The 20,929-nt window shown below is 39.3% G+C and overlaps 1 protein-coding gene across 1 annotated transcript; it reads left to right on the top strand.

Moving 5' to 3' along the window:
• The first annotated feature begins 643 nt into the window (after positions 1–643).
• On the top strand, positions 644–19,922 carry LOC127857760 (ras-related GTP-binding protein C-like). Its single transcript, XM_052394417.1, has 4 exons — positions 644–717; positions 9,276–9,302; positions 11,546–11,679; positions 13,351–19,922. Exons 1-4 carry the CDS (start codon positions 665–667, stop codon positions 13,470–13,472), a joined length of 336 nt encoding a protein of 111 aa, XP_052250377.1. The 5' UTR covers positions 644–664; the 3' UTR covers positions 13,473–19,922.
• The last annotated feature ends 1,007 nt before the right edge of the window (positions 19,923–20,929 follow it).

Genomic DNA, 20,929 nt, shown 5'->3' with positions numbered 1-20,929 from the left:
ACAAAGGCAAATAACTTACTTCCTCGCTCTAGGTCTTTCCCTACCGATAATTATTTGTGGGCATATTTTGATGTGATCCCATTTTATTTAAACTTCAGGCTGCTCATGTCAAATAAAATTATTTTGGGTTTGATGGTGTTAGGGCAAACAATTTGCTGCAGAAGTGGTTGTCCTTCAATTTTCAAAGTTGCTGAACAGTTGTTTGCTCTTGAATTGTCTAAAGTGGTGTAGAGTTGTTGCCCTTTGATTGTCTAAGTTGCTGCAGAGTTTTTGCCCTTAAATTGTATGAGGTGCTGTAGAAAGTTGTGGCCCTTTGATTGTTTAAGTTGATTTTGAGTTGTTTGTTGAGTTCTTTAATTGTCCAATTTGCCGTGGTTGCCTTGTAATTGTCTTCGTAAATTGAGGAGCCTGCTTGCAAAAACTCTTATCCATAGGGATAAGTGTATTTATCTTGATTGAGTTGTTTTAAGTTTTTTAATGAAAAAGTTTCATTTTGAATAGAAAATACAAACTTAAAACATAATCTATAAAGTACTATTAATGAAAAGAATTTCAATATTGTGTATAAGAATGTCTCTATAGTTGACAAAAAAATGCTAATGTTGGTTATTATAATTGACTATTTACCTGCATTGAAGTGGTTTTGATAGCGAGCCGCCAGTGTATGAGCCCCGGCACAATAGGATTAGTCCACTGCTTTGACAGTGACTCAGATAGGTGACCTTGCCTGCCTGCTGTCTTTACATTGTTCTGTGAAATCTTGGTTTAATGCATGTGCATAAAGAGTAGTCCTAAATTAACAATACTTTCTGTTTTTATCATATTTATTCATTTAAAAGAGGTTTCTTATAACAAAAATTTGGGGCCACATTTTAGGCACATGCATTAACCCTGTTTTCCCAGAATGATATTCTGTCTTTATCTCGTATAGCAAGGGTCTAATGCCAAGCTATTGCAGCTGATATTAAATATTGCGCCCATACAACATTTATATTCTGAAACTCAAACTCTGCTGTACCATTTTGGCCTGTCGTGATAACGTAAACCCTCAGCTAAACTTGTTGGGTATTTTGCATGTGAAGGAAGTCTCTTCTAAAAAAAAGTTCTGTGACGGGGAAAGTGTTTGTCCCTTATTATCTTGTGTGGACTGCACAGGCTCATCTGGGACGACACTTTACGGACATGCATTAAGCCCTGTTTTCTGAGAGCAAGGCTAACCTCTTATTAATATCCTTGCAGCATTGGGAGCCCGGACTGACCAGTGTAGCGTTCTGAGAAAACTGGGCATAATGCATGTGCGTAAATGTCATCCCAGATTAGCCTGTGCAATCCACACAGGCTAATCTGGGACGACACTTTCGGCATTTATGATTTATTTTTTTAAATGAAGCCTCTTCTTAGCAAATATCCAATTTAGGCGGAAAGTGTTGTCCATGCGCAGGCTTATCTGGGATGACACTAAACGCACGTGCATTATGCCCAGTTTTCTCAGAACACGACTCAGTGGGTCTTTCATTGTGTGTCCTGCAAGTGTAAGCCCTCTTTCAACTGAGCTTTGATTTTGTTTCAGTTTATTAGGATCTCTATCTATCTGAATTTCATTCAGTGTAACAAGCAACAACCTTTCTTGTAACATTATTTCTTCTTGCATATGCTATGGAGATTTAAGAATGTTCTTTCTGAATTGTATTGGAACTATGTAACCATACAGACATACATTTCTGCTTCATTTTTGTAATCATTTTTTGACATTTTTTTTAGTGTCTACATGTATATCACAAACATTATGATGTACAATTGGACAATACATGTAATTTATTTGATAAGCTTTGTTTTGCAGTAAAATTGTTTAAATAAATATACTAACACGTTGTAACTGTTACATTATGTTAACAGTTATCACTGTAAATGTATCAATTAGTGCCACATCTTGCAAATATTGGTCTCAGCCATATGCAGCCATTGTAGCACCAAGCCAACCTGCACATTGCGCCAGTTTGATCTGGAACTACCTTGTCATCTATAAAGTCACACAATTGTTCGTGTTTTATATAGCAGACAGGCTAGCTCCTTATCTGACTGTGAGTGTGCACGCTATAGCTGACAGGCTAGCTCCTTATCTGACTGTGAGTGTGCACACTATAGCTGACAGGCTAGCTCCTTATCTGACTGTGAGTGTGCACACTATAGCTGACAGGCTAGCTCCTTATCTGACTGTGAGTGTGCACGCTATAGCAGACAGGCTAGCTCCTTGTCTGACTGTGAGTGTGCACGCTATAGCTGACAGGCTAGCTCCTTGTCTGACTGTGAGTGTGCACGCTATAGCAGACAGGCTAGCTCCTTATCTGACTGTGAGTGTGCACGCTATAGCTGACAGGCTAGCTCCTTATCTGACTGTGAGTGTGCACACTATAGCTGACAGGCTAGCTCCTTATCTGACTGTGAGTGTGCAGGCTATAGCTGACAGGCTAGCTCCTTGTCTGACTGTGAGTGTGCACGCTATAGCAGACAGGCTAGTTCCTTATCTGACTATGAGTGTGCACACTATAGCTGACAGGCCAGCTCCTTATCTGACTGTGAGTGTGCACGCTATAGCTGACAGGCTAGCTCCTTATCTGACTGTGAGTGTGCACACTATAGCTGACAGGCTAGCTCCTTATCTGACTGTGAGTGTGCACGCTATAGCTGACAGGCTAGCTCCTTGTCTGACTGTGAGTGTGCACGCTATAGCAGACTGGCTAGCTCCTTATCTGACTGTGAGTGTGCACGCTATAGCTGACAGGCTAGCTCCTTATCTGACTGTGAGTGTGCACACTATAGCTGACAGGCTAGCTCCTTATCTGACTGTGAGTGTGCAGGCTATAGCTGACAGGCTAGCTCCTTATCTGACTGTGAGTGTGCACACTATAGCAGACAGGCTAGCTCCTTATCTGACTGTGAGTGTGCACGCTATAGCTGACAGGCTAGCTCCTTATCTGACTGTGAGTGTGCACACTATAGCTGACAGGCTAGCTCCTTATCTGACTGTGAGTGTGCACGCTATAGCAGACAGGCTAGCTCCTTATCTGACTGTGAGTGTGCACACTATAGCAGACAGGCTAGCTCCTTATCTGACTGTGAGTGTGCACGCTATAGCAGACAGGCTAGCTCCTTATCTGACTGTGAGTGTGCACACTATAGCAGACAGGCTAGCTCCTTATCTGACTGTGAGTGTGCACACTATAGCAGACAGGCTAGCTCCTTATCTGACTGTGAGTGTGCACACTATAGCAGACAGGCTAGCTCCTTATCTGACTGTGAGTGTGCACGCTATAGCAGACAGGCTAGCTCCTTATCTGACTGTGAGTGTGCACGCTATAGCAGACAGGCTAGCTCCTTTACTGACTGTGAGTGTGCAGGCTATAGCTGACAGGCTAGCTCCTTATCTGACTGTGAGTGTGCACGCTATAGCTGACAGGCTAGCTCCTTATCTGACTGTGAGTGTGCAGGCTATAGCAGACAGGCTAGCTCCTTGTCTGACTGTGAGTGTGCACGCTATAGCAGACAGGCTAGCTCCTTATCTGACTGTGAGTGTGCAGGCTATAGCAGACAGGCTAGCTCCTTATCTGACTGTGAGTGTGCACGCTATAGCAGACAGGCTAGCTCCTTGTCTGACTGTGAGTGTGCACACTATAGCTGACAGGCTAGCTCCTTGTCTGACTGTGAGTGTGCACGCTATAGCAGACAGGCTAGCTCCTTATCTGACTGTGAGTGTGCACACTATAGCAGACAGGCTAGCCCCTTATCTGACTGTGAGTGTGCACACTATAGCAGACAGGCTAGCTCCTTATCTGACTGTGAGTGTGCACGCTATAGCAGACAGGCTAGCTCCTTATCTGACTGTGAGTGTGCACACTATAGCAGACAGGCTAGCTCCTTATCTGACTGTGAGTGTGCACACTATAGCAGACAGGCTAGCTCCTTATCTGACTGTGAGTGTGCACGCTATAGCTGACAGGCTAGCTCCTTGTCTGACTGTGAGTGTGCACACTATAGCTGACAGGCTAGCTCCTTGTCTGACTGTGAGTGTGCACGCTATAGCAGACAGGCTAGCTCCTTATCTGACTGTGAGTGTGCACACTATAGCAGACAGGCTAGCTCCTTATCTGACTGTGAGTGTGCACACTATAGCAGACAGGCTAGCTCCTTATCTGACTGTGAGTGTGCACGCTATAGCAGACAGGCTAGCTCCTTATCTGACTGTGAGTGTGCACACTATAGCAGACAGGCTAGCTCCTTATCTGACTGTGAGTTTGCACACTAAAGCAGACAGGCTAGCTCCTTATCTGACTGTGAGTGTGCACACTATAGCTGACAGGCTAGCTCCTTATCTGACTGTGAGTGTGCACGCTATAGCTGACAGGCTAGCTCCTTGTCTGACTGTGAGTGTGCACGCTATAGCAGACAGGCTAGCTCCTTATCTGACTGTGAGTGTGCAGGCTATAGCAGACAGGCTAGCTCCTTATCTGACTGTGAGTGTGCAGGCTATAGCAGACAGGCTAGCTCCTTATCTGACTGTGAGTGTGCACGCTATAGCAGACAGGCTAGCTCCTTATCTGACTGTGAGTGTGCATGCTATAGCAGACCGACTAGCTCCTTAATCTGACTGTGAGTGTGCACGCTATAGCAGACAGGCTAGCTCCTTATCTGACTGTGAGTGTGCACACTATAGCAGACAGGCTAGCTCCTTATCTGACTGTGAGTGTGCAGGCTATAGCAGACAGGCTAGCTCCTTATCTGACTGTGAGTGTGCACGCTATAGCAGACAGGCTAGCTCCTTATCTGACTGTGAGTGTGCACACTATAGCTGACAGGCTAGCTCCTTGTCTGACTGTGAGTGTGCAAGCTATAGCAGACAGGCTAGCTCCTTATCTGACTGTGAGTGTGCACACTATAGCTGACAGGCTAGCTTCTTATCTGACTGTGAGTGTGCACGCTATAGCAGACAGGCTAGCTCCTTATCTGACTGTGAGTGTGCACACTATAGCTGACAGGCTAGCTCCTTGTCTGACTGTGAGTGTGCAAGCTATAGCAGACAGGCTAGCTCCTTATCTGACTGTGAGTGTGCACACTATAGCTGACAGGCTAGCTTCTTATCTGACTGTGAGTGTGCACGCTATAGCTGACAGGCTAGCTCCTTATCTGACTGTGAGTGTGCACACTATAGCAGACAGGCTAGCTCCTTATCTGACTGTGAGTGTGCACGCTATAGCTGACAGGCTAGCCCCTTATCTGACTGTGAGTGTGCACGCTATAGCTGACAGGCTAGCTCCTTGTCTGACTAAGAGTGTGCACGCTATAGCTGACAGGCTAGCTCCTTATCTGACTGTGAGTGTGCACGCTATAGCAGACAGGCTAGCTCCTTATCTGACTGTGAGTGTGCACGCTAAAGCAGACAGGCTAGCTCCTTATCTGACTGTGAGTGTGCACGCTATAGCAGACAGGCTAGCTCCTTATCTGACTGTGAGTGTGCACGCTATAGCTGACAGGCTAGCTCCTTATCTGACTGTGAGTGTGCACGCTATAGCAGACAGGCTAGCTCCTTATCTGACTGTGAGTGTGCACGCTATAGCAGACAGGCTAGCTCCTTATCTGACTGTGAGTGTGCATGCTATAGCTGACAGGCTAGCTCCTTATCTGACTGTGAGTGTGCACGCTATAGCTGACAGGCTAGCTCCTTATCTGACTGTGAGTGTGCACGCTATAGCAGACAGGCTAGCTCCTTGTCTGACTGTGAGTGTGCACACTATAGCAGACAGGCTAGCTCCTTGTCTGACTGTGAGTGTGCACGCTATAGCTGACAGGCTAGTTCCTTATCTGACTGTGAGTGTGCAGGCTATAGCAGACAGACTAGCTCCTTATCTGACTGTGAGTGTGCAGGCTATAGCTGACAGGCTAGCTCCTTATCTGACTGTGAGTGTGCAGGCTATAGCAGACAGGCTAGCCCCTTATCTGACTGTGAGTGTGCACGCTATAGCTGACAGGCTAGCTCCCTATCTGACTGTGAGTGTGCAGGCTATAGCAGACAGGCTAGCTCCTTATCTGACTGTGAGTGTGCACACTATAGCAGACAGGCTAGCCCCTTATCTGACTGTGAGTGTGCAGGCTATAGCTGACAGGCTAGCTCCTTATCTGACTGTGAGTGTGCAGGCTATAGCAGACAGGCTAGCTCCTTATCTGACTGTGAGTGTGCACGCTATAGCAGACAGGTTAGCTCCTTATCTGACTGTGAGTGTGCACGCTATAGCAGACAGGCTAGCTCCTTATCTGACTGTGAGTGTGCACGCTAGAGCAGACAGGCTAGCTCCTTATCTGACTGTGAGTGTGCACGCTATAGCTGACAGGCTAGCTCCTTATCTGACTGTGAGTGTGCACACTATAGCTGACAGGCTAGCTCCTTATCTGACTGTGAGTGTGCACGCTATAGCAGACAGGCTAGCCCCTTATCTGACTGTGAGTGTGCATGCTATAGCTGACAGGCTAGCTCCTTGTCTGACTGTGAGTGTGCACACTATAGCAGACAGGCTAGCTCCTTATCTGACTGTGAGTGTGCAGGCTATAGCAGACAGACTAGCCCCTTATCTGACTGTGAGTGTGCACGCTATAGCAGACAGGCTAGCCCCTTATTTGACTGTGAGTGTGCACGCTATAGCTGACAGGCTAGCTCCTTATCTGACTGTGAGTGTGCAGGCTATAGCAGACAGACTAGCTCCTTATCTGACTGTGAGTGTGCAGGCTATAGCTGACAGGCTAGCTCCTTATCTGACTGTGAGTGTGCAGGCTATAGCAGACAGGCTAGCCCCTTATCTGACTGTGAGTGTGCACGCTATAGCTGACAGGCTAGCTCCCTATCTGACTGTGAGTGTGCAGGCTATAGCAGACAGGTTAGCTCCTTATCTGACTGTGAGTGTGCACACTATAGCAGACAGGCTAGCTCCTTATCTGACTGTGAGTGTGCACGCTATAGCAGACAGGCTAGCTCCTTTTCTGACTGTGAGTGTGCAGGCTATAGCAGACAGGCTAGCTCCTTATCTGACTGTGAGTGTGCAGGCTATAGCTGACAGGCTAGCTCATTATCTGACTGTGAGTGTGCACGCTATAGCAGACAGGCTAGCTCCTTATCTGACTGTGAGTGTGCAGGCTATAGCAGACAGGCTAGCTCCTTATCTGACTGTGAGTGTGCACGCTATAGCAGACACGCTAGCCATTTATTTGACTGTGAGTGTGCACACTATAGCAGACAGGCTAGCTCCTTATCTGACTGTGAGTGTGCAGGCTATAGCAGACAGGCTAGCTCCTTATCTGACTGTGAGTGTGCACGCTATAGCAGACAGGCTAGCCCCTTATTTGACTGTGAGTGTGCACACTATAGCAGACAGGCTAGCCCCTTATTTGACTGTGAGTGTGCACACTATAGCAGACAGGCTAGCTCCTTATCTGACTGTGAGTGTGCACGCTATAGCAGACAGGCTAGCCCCTTATCTGACTGTGAGTGTGCACGCTATAGCTGACAGGCTAGCTCCTTATCTGACTGTGAGTGTGCATGCTATAGCAGACAGGCTAGCCCCTTATCTGACTGTGAGTGTGCACACTATAGCAGACAGGCTAGCCCCTTATCTGACTGTGAGTGTGCACGCTAAAGCAGACAGGCTAGCCCCTTATCTGACTGTGAGTGTGCACGCTATAGCTGACAGGCTAGCTCCTTATCTGACTGTGAGTGTGCACACTATAGCAGACAGGCTAGCTCCTTATCTGACTGTGAGTGTGCAGGCTATAGCTGACAGGCTAGCTCCTTATCTGACTGTGAGTGTGCACGCTATAGCAGACAGGCTAGCTCCTTATCTGACTGTGAGTGTGCACGCTATAGCAGACAGGCTAGCTCCTTATCTGACTGTGAGTGTGCACGCTATAGCTGACAGGCTAGCTCCTTATCTGACTGTGAGTGTGCACGCTATAGCAGACAGGCTAGCTCCTTATCTGACTGTGAGTGTGCACGCTATAGCTGACAGGCTAGCTCCTTATCTGACTGTTAGTGTGCAGGCTATAGCAGACAGACTAGCCCCTTATCTGACTGTGAGTGTGCAAGCTATAGCAGACAGGCTAGCTCCTTATCTGACTGTGAGTGCGCACGCTATAGCTGACAGGCTAGCCCCTTATCTTACTGTGAGTGTGCAAGCTATAGCAGACAGGCTAGCTCCTTATCTGACTGTGAGTGTGCACGCTATAGCAGACAGGCTAGCCCCTTATCTGACTGTTGGTATGCTGGCCATTGGTTCATATTTTATTAAGTTTCATTTGATTGTAAGATGTAAAGTCATTTACAACACAGATTGCAGTTGCTTTTGCATTGAACTCTGTGGGATACAGGCATGCAGTTTAAGGAATCCAGTCATTTTAAATGTTGGCTAAACTTGGCATGCAATGAAAATTTAATGATGCAATCTCATTTTGTGAGACCATAATACCATTGTGTTGTGAATCATTGGATTTTATTTAAATTTAATAATAAACTTTTGATTGTCTATTCTCTATAAGTGTGTTACAATTACAATTGTTGTAGTAATTTCTCTATTCAGATATTTCTCCAAGGTCTATTTGGATTTGCTGCATAATGTGTAGCTACAATGAATCATTGAATTATCAGTTTACTTTGAATTTTATTAATTATTTTTACATTATAAGTGAATATATTCAGAAAAAAAACAGTCTTTACATTGGACACTTACTGTTCCTTGGTAAAATTCATATTATTTCATAATTTGATATAAACACATGTGTTTGTTTTTAATTTAATTGGAGCTGACATTTCCAGTTAGTAAAACAGCTTAAAACTTTAATCAAATTCAGTGATTTCTAAATTATCAATGGTATTATACATAAAGACAGTACAAGTCATTTATTCTTGTATTTGGTGCATCACAAGAACCTTATTTTAGTTTGCATGTGTGCACAAGAGTGTGATAAGAATGTGTGCAGATTACTGTACAGTCATGTATAATGGTCTGCATGATTTCATGATTTAAAAAAAGACTTCTTGGTGGATACCAACATTTTAGAATTTCTAATTTTGAAAGAACAAAAATGAGGAATTTTGGTCAGTCATTTTGTAATATGTTTGTGTTAAATTCAATTATTGGTAAATCCTAAAAATCTACAAAAATAAATGTCCCACAATACTTATGATTTTACAGCAATTTGTGTGATTCTTACATTACCCACCTGTTGTGTGTTTTCAGTGATGATGGAGAAATCATCCCAGAAAGGTAAGCTCCTCACTTTGGTTGCTAAATCCATTTCTTACTAGCTAAATCTCAATTACATTAGCTAAATCCCAGTTTCATTAGCAAAGATTCTATTTTTTTAGCTCACCTGAGCACAACGTGCTCATGGTGAGCTACTGTGATTGCCTTTTGTCTGTCGTGCGTTGTGCGTCGTGCGTCGTCAACATTTACCTTGTTAACACTCTAAAGGTCACATTTATTGTCCAATCTTCATGAAACTTGGTTAGAACATGTGTCTCAATAATATCTTGGATGAGTTCGAAAATGGTTCCGGTTGGTTGAAAAACATGGCTGCCAGGGGGCGTGGCAGTTTTCCTTATATGGCTATAGTAAAACCTTGTTAACACTCTAGAAGTCACATTTTTAGTCCAATCTGCATGAAACTTGGTGGAAACATGTGTCCCAATAAAATCTTGGACAAGTTTAAAAATTGTTCCGGTTGGATGAAAAACATGGCCACCAGGGGGCTGGGCAGTTTTCCTAATATGGCTATAGTAAAACTTTGTTAACACTCTAGAAGTTGCATTTATTGTCCAATCTTCATGAAACTTAGTCAGAACATTTGTTATAATGATATCTTGAACGAGTTCAAAAATGGTTCTGGTTGGTTGAAAAACATGACTGCCAGGGGGCGTGGCAGTTTTCTAATATGGCTATAGTAAAACCTTGTTAACACTCTAGAAGTCACATTTTTAGTCCAATCTTCATGAAACTTGGTCAGAACATGTGCCCCAATAATATCTTGGAAGAGTTCGAAAATGGTTCCAGTTGAATGAAAAACATGGATGCCAGGGGGGTGGCAGTTTACCTTATATGGCTTTAGTGTATAGTTAAACATTGTTAACACTCTAGAAGTCACATTTATTGTCCAATCTTCATGAAACTTAGTCAGAACATTTTTTCTAACGACATCTTGGATGAGTTTGAAAATGGTTCTGGTCTGTTGAAAAACATGGCTGCCAGGGGGCGGGGCAGTTTTCCTTATATGGCTATAGTAAAACCTTGTTAACACTCTAGAAGTCACATTTTTGGTCCAATGCTCATAAAACTTGGTCAGAATATTTGTACTAATGATATCTGGGCTGAGTTCGAAAATGGTTGAGATCCGTTAAAAAAAACATGGCTGCAAGGGGGCGTGGCATTTTTCCTTATATGGCTATGTAGTAAAACCTTGTTAACACTCTAGAAGTCACATTTATTATCCAATCTTTATGAAACTTGATCAGAACATGAAAATGCTTCTGCTTTGTTGAAAAACATGGATGCTGGGGGCTGTTGACACTTTATAAGCCACATTTATTTGCCAATCTTCATGAGTCGGAACATTTGTTCCAATGAAATTTCGGCTGAAAAAACATGTAAATACTCTTGTTATGATATCTGGGCCAGGTTAAAAATGTGTTCCAGTCTATTGAAATCATTGCCAGAAGGGGGCGGGGCAGTTTTCCTTATATGGCTACAGTTAAACCTTGTTAACAATGTAGAATTGACATTTATTTCCAATCTTCGTGAAACTTTTGTTCTTATGATATCACAGTTGATTTCGAAAATGGTTCTGGTTCATTGAAAAACATGGGTGTGGGTAGTTTTCTTTATATAGCTATTGTAAACCTTTTGAACACTCTAGAAGTCACATTTTAAGTGCAACATTCATGCAACTCGGTCTTACAACCCTTACTTATCATTAATACTTCTCAGGTGAGCTACCAGGGCAACCATGGCCCTCTTGTATTAAATTAATCCCAATTTCATTAATTATATCCAAATTTCATGAGTTAAACCCCTATTTCTTTAACTTAATCCCTATTTCATTAGCTAAATCCCTATTTCATTAGCAAAGTCTTTATTTTAGTTGCTTTACCTTTATTTCATGAGCTAAATCCCTATTTCTTAAACTAAATCCCGATTTCATTAGCTTAACCCCTATTTCAGTAGCAAAGTCCCTATTTTAGTTACTTTACCTTTATTTCATTAGCCTAAATCCTTATTTCATAAGCTAATTCCCTATTTCATAATTTAAATCTCAATTTCATTTACTTTCAACTTAGTCCCATTAGCAAAATCTCTATTTCATTAGCAAAATCCCCATTTCATGAGCGAAGTCCCTATTTTACTAGCTCAATCCCTATTTCTTTAGCTAAAACCCATTTGTGCGTGCTTAATCCCTGTTTCATAAGCTTAATCCTTATTTCATTAATCAATCTCTATTTCATTGTTGATTTCAGAGTCAACCCTGCGGACTCCAATCAGAGGCTGGCTGTGATCAAGTTGAACAACGGGACAGTCATGTATTTACGAGAGGTCACAAAACTGCTGGCGCTTGTCTGTATACTGAGGGAGGACAGCTTTGAAAAGCGTGGTAGGTAGAAGTGTTAAAGCTTTAACACATTGTTGCAGATATTTGTTGTCATGTATGAAACATTGATCAATATGTTCTGGTGTATATGAACAAACTTGTATCATACCACTGCATTGATAAACATGCATCTGCCAGACATATTTGTTATATGACATCATCAGGCTCAGAACAAAATGGAGAACAGCTCAGCAAGCCTCTTGGCTATTTTGTTCTAAGCCTCACGTGGTATATTACAAAAATTGGCCCAAAAATGTAAATTAACAATTTTATTTAACTCTTTCCCCCATAAGAAGCGAAGCTGAAATGGCTTTTGCAACGAGCATTAAACCAGAACAGCCTGCCAGTAACTTGTTCATGTTTTATGCTGTTTGCTGCTCATCAGTAACTAAATTTTGGAAATAAAGCCTTTAAACCTTGAATTAAGTAAGAAAGGTCGTCAATTAAATGCAACTTTCTAAGGGACTACAAACACGTCAAAATAAGTATCTGAGATCTGAGTGGGAAAGGATTGAAAGAAAATAGAATAAACATTTAGAACAATTATTGTTTTTGTTTACAATGCATAATTGTGTTTTCCCACAGCAATGCCCATGTACTATCTCATAGTGTGTTTTCTCTCTTGTACTATCTCATAGTGTGTTTTCTCTCATGTACTATCTCATAGTGTGTTTTCTCTCATGTACTATCTCATAGTGTGTTTTCTCTCATGTACTATCTCATAGTGTGTTTTCTCTCATGTACTATCTCATAGTGTGTTTTCTCTCTTGTACTATCTCATAGTGTGTTTTCTCTCATGTATTATCTCATAGTGTGTTTTCTCTCATGTACTATCTCATAGTGTGTTTTCTCTCATGTACTATCTCATATTGTGTTTTCTCTCATGTACTACCTCATAGCGTGTTTTTTCTCATGTTCTATCTCATAGTGTGTTTTCTCTCATGTACTATCTCATAGTGTGTTTTCTCTCATGTACTATCTCATAGTGTGTTTTCTCTCCTGTACTATCTCATAGTGTGTTTTTTCTCATGTACTTTCTCATCGTGTGTTTTCTCTCATGTACTATCTCATAGTGTGTTTTCTCTCATGTACTATCTCATAGTGTGTTTTCTCTCATGTACTATCTCATAGGGTGTTTTCTCTCATGTACTATCTCATAGTGTGTTTTCTCTCTTTTACTATCTCATAGTGTGTTTTCTCTCATGTATTATCTCATAGTGTGTTTTCTCTCATGTACTATCTTATAGTGTGTTTTCTCTCATGTACTATCTCATAGTGTGTTTTCTCTCATGTACTATCTCATAGTGTGTTTTCTCTAATGTACTATCTCATAGTGTGTTTTCTCTCATGTACTTTCTCATAGTGTGTTTTCTCTCATGTAATATCTCATATTGTGTTTTCTCTCATGTACTATCTCATAGTGTGTTTTCTCTCATGTACTATCTCATAGTGTGTTTTCTCTCATGTACTTTCTCATAGTGTGTTTTCTCTCATGTACTATCTCATAGTGTGTTTTCTCTCGTGTACTATCTCATAGTGTGTTTTCTCTCATGTACTATCTCATAGTGTGTTCTCTCTCATGTACTATCTCATAGTGTGTTCTCTCTCATGTACTATCTCATAGTGTGTTCTCTCTCATGTACTATCTCATAGTGTGTTCTCTTATTATTCCAGGTTTGATAGACTTTAACTTCTTATGCTTCCGTCAAGGAATAACAGATGTGTTCAGCTTGGGCAAGAAACAAGTGCTGGAAAACGGTGATACATCCATGAATGGAATCATCGAGGCAAAATAAGACATTGATGAATGGAATCATCTAGGCCAAATAAGACATTGATGAATGAAATCATCGAGGCCAAATAAGACATTGATGAATGAAATCATGGAGGCCAAATAAGGCTTTGATGAATGGAATCATCCTGGAGAAATAAGACTGCCATACAACGCAGAAGCTGCTTTTAGTGACGGCCTGTCTATGTGCAATTGATATTAAAGGGCATTGCTGCTTGCAGACGTAATATACAGGATGTAGTTGTAGCATGCATTAGAGACGTTCTCTGGGTAAATAGGACTAAATGCTTGGATGTAAAGTGTCGTACAGGAGTAGCCTGTGCAGTAAAGTGTCGTTCAGGAGTAGCCTGTGCAGTCGGAGTAGCCTGTGCAGTCGGCTCAGGCTAATCAGGGGTCACACTTTCTTCATTGGTGGGATTTTCACTAAGAAGAGAAATCATTTAAATGAAAAAAAATACATAAAAAGGGGAAAGTGTTATCCCTATTTAGACTGTATGTACTGTACGTGCTAATATGGGATAACACTGTATGCACATGCATTAAGCCCTTGTTTCCCAGAGCGAGCCTCATTCAAATTTCACTGATTTAGAGTTTGAAGTGTGTCTGTTAAACTGAATTGACAGCTACAATTCTGCCCTACAAACAACTGATATCCTGCATGTTTGTAAAATGTGCATGAAGGCTCATTTTTACAACATTATTCATAGTATATGCTGTTAAAAGCTTAATCATTGAAAGCTTTTTTTTAAATAATCACAATTAAGTGTTAATAATTCAACATGAGGCGTAAATAATTTAATTCCTAAAATGTCTGTTATATTCAAATTAACGTAGAGAATTATAAGACATTTTGACTTTGTCACATTAGTAACAATTATGTCAATGCCATAGACTGTAGGGCCTTAAGTATATATCCTTGTATCAGTGTATCAAATTATTTTAATTATAAGTTCATAGCCAACCTAATTCAACACATAAAGCACATGGTTATAACAATCATCAAACTATCTAATGAAAGTTAGTAAAACAATTAAATGTGATTAAGTTATTAAATGTTATTGTAAATGGCTGTGATGTCATTAATAAATAAAAAGTGGAGAAGATTCTGCCGTTAAGTTACTTTTATGTTTTTTTAAATCATCGCATTAAATTATTTTTTTTTCAAATTGCTTTTTGTAGACCCATAAATTCTTGGATTTCTGATCTTAAAAATGAAGAATTTTTATATGTTGTGTTAAATTTGTGTATTGGACAAACCATAAAAGCAAAGAAAATTAATGTCCCACAAAGAATAATTATTTTACAGTATGTAGCCTTAATCTGCTGTTCAAATATAAAAAAATACAGAAGAAACTTAATTTGTACTTTAAATTATATTAACACAATTTTAGAATTGGGTTCAGGGCCCATTTTCATAAAGCTCTTTATGGAAATTTTAAATAAAGTTTTACTTTAGGCACAATTTTAAAACAAGTTTTCAGTGAAAAATCTGATGTTTTCAGCTAACAAAATATCAATCTGTGTAGCAATATTAACTTGTTTAAAGCATATGGGCTGTGCTCTATGACAAGGGCTTTAATGGATGTGCGTACATTGTTGTCCAAAATTAGCCTGTGCAGTCCGCACAGGCTAATCAGGGACGTCACTGTCCACTTTTATATTATTTTTTGTTTACAGAAAGTCTTCTAAGCGAAATTTAAGGTTCGATGGAAACCCTTCTTTTCACAGAGCACGGCTCAAACGAATGTTAACCCTTTGCATGCTGGGAAATTCGTCGTCTGCTAAAATGTCCTCTGCTGAATTTCTAAAATTAACATTTTCTTCGATTTTTTTCAAAGAATATTATCAGAATAGCAAACAGTTTGGATCCTGATGAGACGCCACGTTCTGTGGCGTCTCATCAGGATCCAAACTGTTTGCAAAGGCCTTCAAAATTCGCTTCCCGCACTGAAAGTGTTAAAATTCTTACAAGTAACACAGTCAGATACTTAAGTAATTTCATGAATTTAAGGAACTCCCAAAGGTTTTCATTTGGGGCTTTGTGAATTCAGGCTATGTGGTATACTAGTAGTTTGCAAACCAGCTACTGAAGTGTGAATCCATTAAAACTGATGTCAATACTGTCAGTTGTTTATACCTAGTTGATAAATTTCTGAAAAAAATGAAGAAAATAATGTGTTACTTTAATAAGAGCTCAGGGAAGGAACGTTTGTCTGTGTAAGTCAGTCAGTCATGTCTCTTTGATATTTTGATATAAAATGTTGAGATATATAAAATGTTGAGATATTGAGGGTTGAGTAGTATCTGCGATTCATTTCTGAATAAGATTCAGTTGGTTCAACCTCATCAAGTTTTATAGTTTGTAAATAGATGGATATACATACATATGTACATGGCGTTGCTGCAGATCGTACAGATATACATACATATGTACATGCATTGCTGCAGATCGTACAGACCAATTTTTACTTGATTGTGTTTTCAGCTCAACTGAGCTCTTAACCTTAGGCTGAAGAAGTGATTTTGTGATGAAAAGTCATGCTGTGTGAGTCTTCTGTTGTCAACTTTATGCTTATTAGCACTCTAAAGACCACATTCTTTTCTCAATATTCCTAAAACCTAGTCAGATTGGTTTTATTTACACGACATAAGCTCTGTTCAAATCTGGACTTTGTGTGTCTTAACACTAGGTCAGCAGGTCAAATCATAGAAAAACCTTTTTACCATTCCTTAAGCCACATTTATAACCCAGTTTTGAGGAAACTCTGTCTGGATGTTAATCTTGGCAATGTCTAAGCTGAGTCATGAGTATCCAAAAATTAGGTCATCAGGTCAATTCTTTGCAAAATGTAACAACTTTAGAAGCCACATTTATAACTCGATCTTGATTCAACATGCTCATCATGTTAATCTAAACAATAGCCAGGATATATCTGAATCTGAGTAAAGTGGGGTCAAAAACCTGATAAGGTTTTTAACAATTGATGTGCTATTTACTCAGGTGATTGATGAAGGGCCATCATGACAAGTAACTCATTCAGAAAAATGATGCATTTTTTTCCATGTTTAATATATTTTTTCTCTTTAGTTTTTTTTAATGTTGAATTGTTAGGTAACTAGTGACCAATAGCTAATTGCCAATCAGTAACTGTAAAGGTTTATTTGCAAAGTTGATCAACAAACGAGCGTGCCTTCACAAGCCAATCAATTACTCCATACTTAGCCAAACTACTGCAAGGTGTTTCTATAGATGTTGTCTACTGTGTACTGATTGTTAACTCACAACCATATCACATACTTTTAACTTTCTTCATAATTCTGTACAAAACCTACACCATTTCCTCTATAATATTCAAGCATCTTTTGTTATTGTCTAATAATTGTTAATGCGCATTTGATATTTTTCTTTTACATTGATTGCTTAAACGTTTATAATAAATATGATACATATTGAGCATTTTCTGGTTATACATTGTACCTGTAACCATTTTTATTAGCAAATTTGATACTAGATTTAAATATCATTATTGACTGACCGGATAAAAAATGTTTATGAGAATGGAACCCAAACTTAAATACTTTTGAAATATTCCTTAAGGAAAAAAATAGATTTGACTTACATGAATAATATTTTATCTTGCATGATATCACAGCGGTTTAACAAATTGTATCAACTCTTGTGTGTATGTTTGTTATATTCCTAGAGGCTCATATTATTTTGTATCTTTGCTAAATATATGTCTGTATTCGTCTAACAAGAGCATCAAAGGATATAAACAGAGATTGTTTAAGAAGTTCTTATGAATTCACATGTATCAATTAATCATGTTAAAATTAAGGCTACACTATTGGTGTAAGAGCTGTGCTTATGGAGCTCTGACTCTTTTAAAAATACACTGAGATTTGTTTGTGTGTATGTGTGTTTTGCATAAAATCACTGTGAATTTCTGCTTTTATAAACATTTATTATACAGTACTGTTCAGAGTTGCTTTCCTTCCATGATAAAACCATAATGAGAATAAAAATGAAAATTCTATAACAAACCAAACATGTAATTAGAAGCATGTAATAAAAGGAAAACAACCATTTGATAAGCATTTAGATGTATGTGTTTTTATCCATTAAATTGCTAAGAATGTTTGCTATTGTAAATATTATTTCTACTGTTCTGTTTTGGAGTTGCTTTTTTCCATAATAAAACATTGACCAGAAACAAATTCTACCACAAACCAAACATATAGTTAAAATTTGGGAAGATTAATTAATGAGAACAAGTGTTGTCGTCTTCTTCTCGTAATTTTTGTCATTTTGTGCCTTGAGAAATATTTGTGTGAACCTTATGCACATTAATGCATACATGTTTGGAGTTGATATTTTCACTGTGTTTTCTTTGTGTACAATGTTAACAACCTCGTATTTCTATACAATTTCTTAAATGCTTATACCATTCATCACAACCAACATAAAAATACAAGTTCTCACAACAACATAGACAACATAAAACACTGCTCAAGTTTTAACATAATTTGATGAAACAAGAAAGGATGCATTAGTTACCCATACCATTACAATGCACGCCAGAGACTGTATAGTACATGTTTATTAATGTGTCAAAGGTATTTTAAACACCTGTTTTAATCAATTCTGAATTGAATTCTAGTGTTTGTGTGATTTGGTGTGTATTGGAAATGCATTAACCAGGCCTTGTAATATATGAGTCGGTGTCTGAGAAAAATGGGCTTAATGCGTGTGCATAAAGTTTCTGCCTAGCTATTCAGGGATATGCTTTATACACATTTGTTTAAGCCAGGTTTCCCACGCCGTGGCGTAAGATTTTTGTATACAACCGTTTTGATGCATAAGTGTATTACTTTTGCGGCATTATGCTACAGCTCATGACGGATTTTTCTGAACGGGAAAGTTAAGTTGTTCTGCTCTGAAGGAATAGACTAATGGAATTATGTTGTTAGTTTTTAATCTTAAGGTGGAATGTTATATAGCATTGATGTTTTTATCCAAATGTAACACTTAACTATGTTTTTTCTCTTCGTTCTGGGAAAACTGAGCTGAATGCATGTGGGTAAAGAGTCATCCAGGATTAGCCTGTGCAGTCAGCCTGTGCGTTATCATGAACCACATTTCCCGCTTATATGGTATTATTGTCTTAGTGAAAATTCTTTTTTGGCGGATAAGTTGTCCCTTATGAGCTTGTGCAGACTGCTAGGCTAATCTGGGATGACACTTGATGACACATGATTGTCATCTTCAGAGAATATGCATGCCTTAACTAAAACAATATAATTAATACATATTTGTATCCATATGTGACAATTTTGTTATTTAATCTCCTAATTTTATCAATATTTCTTTCAATTTTTAACTTGTGAATGAAAATATACAGTAATATGATGCATGACTATATGCGAATAGAAGGTCTATATAAAATACATGCACAACATGCACAACATTCACGCACACACTTTATTTAAAGAATACAACATTTTGGTAAGTGTGAGGAACTAGTAAATGAGTTAACACACTTAAAAGGTACAGACACAAATACATATAAGGGAGGTAATAGTTATGCCCCTTTCAAAGAAAAGGGGGTATATAGTTTTCGCACTGTCCGTCTATCACACTTTTCGTGTCCGCTCTCTAATTCAAATAGTTTTCATCCTATCTTTACCAAACTTGGTCAGAAGTTGAATCTAGACAATATCTAGGTCAAGTTCGAATATGGGTCATGCCGGGTCAAAAACTAGGTCACGGGGTCACTAAGTGCATTTCAAGGATTTAGTATTTAGGTTTCAAAAAATGCTCATAACTTTTATCAAAGTGTTTATAGGGGCGTACATGTATGTCATCCTATGGTGACAGCTCTTGTTTATTTTTTACTTAAGCATGAACATGTCACGGTCATTAAGACATGTATACATCATAGCATGCGTTGATGTTAATACATAAACTGCATCATTAAAAAAAACATCAATCGACATAAACATGCATTTTATCTTCAGTTGATAGTGAAAATTGTTACGTTAAGCTGATAATATTCTGAAACTTGACCTGTTAGTTTTAAGTTTTAAATGTTTGGGAAAACACCCTTGCAAGAAGACTTCTCATATATATTGCCTGACCAGTTATTTGTGTTGCGATAGATTGAGTATTGTGAGCATAAACACATGTGTGTTCCTAAGCAAAGTGCTGATTTTATATGTGATACACTTGTTTTCTTTTGATACTCTTTTGTTGCAATGTATAATCCCATAAGATTATTATGTATAAATAACAATTTTATGTGTGATTGGATTGTTATTTCAATTATTTGTTGTGCATGTCTTCATAAATCTAGATGTATTTGTTGACGTTTGCAATACAGATGCCACTGTAAATATCTGTTATGATGGTCTTATAAAAAATGCAAACATATTGATTAAAATATGGTTATATTTAGTTGTGTGAGACCATTATTGCGTTTGAGTATTGAGTGACATTGCCATTCGATGCTAAAGCGTACATCGGATGCAAGTTGATTTACATGCGCATCAAACTGACGTTTATTCGGGCTCGGTAATTTGTGTCATGTTCTGAGAAAACTGGGCATAATGCATGTGCGTAAAGTGTCATCCCAGATTAGCCTGTGCAGTCCGCACAGGCTAATAAGGGACGACACTTTCCGCTTAAACTAGATTCGGTGGGAAGGGACTTCCTTTTAACGAAAAATGTCATTAAAGCGGAACATGTCGTCCCAGATGAGCCTGTGCGGACTGATCAGGCTAATCTGGGACGGAACTTTACGCACATGCATTATGCACAGTTTTTACAGAACAAAACACAATTTTAAACAATAAACAGGTGTGCAGAACGCACGAGGCAGTTATGACGTCTCAAAGTCATGGTAGTACTTTAAGTTGAAATAGGGAGCCTCTGTTTGTTTCTTTATTTAGCGATTTTCATGGGACTTGCCTTAAATGTTCAGGGCATCGAGAGTCAGACAATGCTCAGAAAATACGAGTCAGTCATGCTGGCTCAAAAACAAAGTTGATATTCAATGTCAAAGGCTCGAGCCTCAATATCTCCAGAACGCTTTGAACGATTTACAGGAGAATTGCCTCAAATGATCAGGGCATTGAGACAATGTGCATTCAGCATAAGCCAGTTAGGTTTGCTCAAGGTCAAAATGCAATGTTAAAAGTTAGGGCCTCTTTATTTCGTATCGTCTCCATATATCCTTAATCTATTTAAGTTTTTTTCATGAAACTGCTGAAATGTCAAGGTCATTGAGATGTTTTGCAGACAGCATGCTTTAGTAACGCCACCTTAATGTCGACTGTTAGCCGACATTGTCGTGTGTGCAGTATCTTTTTTACCCTTAGAACTGTTTTCTTGAAACGCTCTTACAAGTGTAACCCATTTATGCCTAGTGAACTTTCCCATCCTTCTAAATTGGATCAATTTAT

The sequence above is a fragment of the Dreissena polymorpha genome, chromosome 14 (genome assembly GCF_020536995.1).
Source record: "Dreissena polymorpha isolate Duluth1 chromosome 14, UMN_Dpol_1.0, whole genome shotgun sequence".
NCBI lineage: Eukaryota > Metazoa > Mollusca > Bivalvia > Myida > Dreissenidae > Dreissena > Dreissena polymorpha.
Note: the sequence above shows the minus strand (reverse complement) of the source record. Positions and strands in the feature narration are given on the sequence as shown.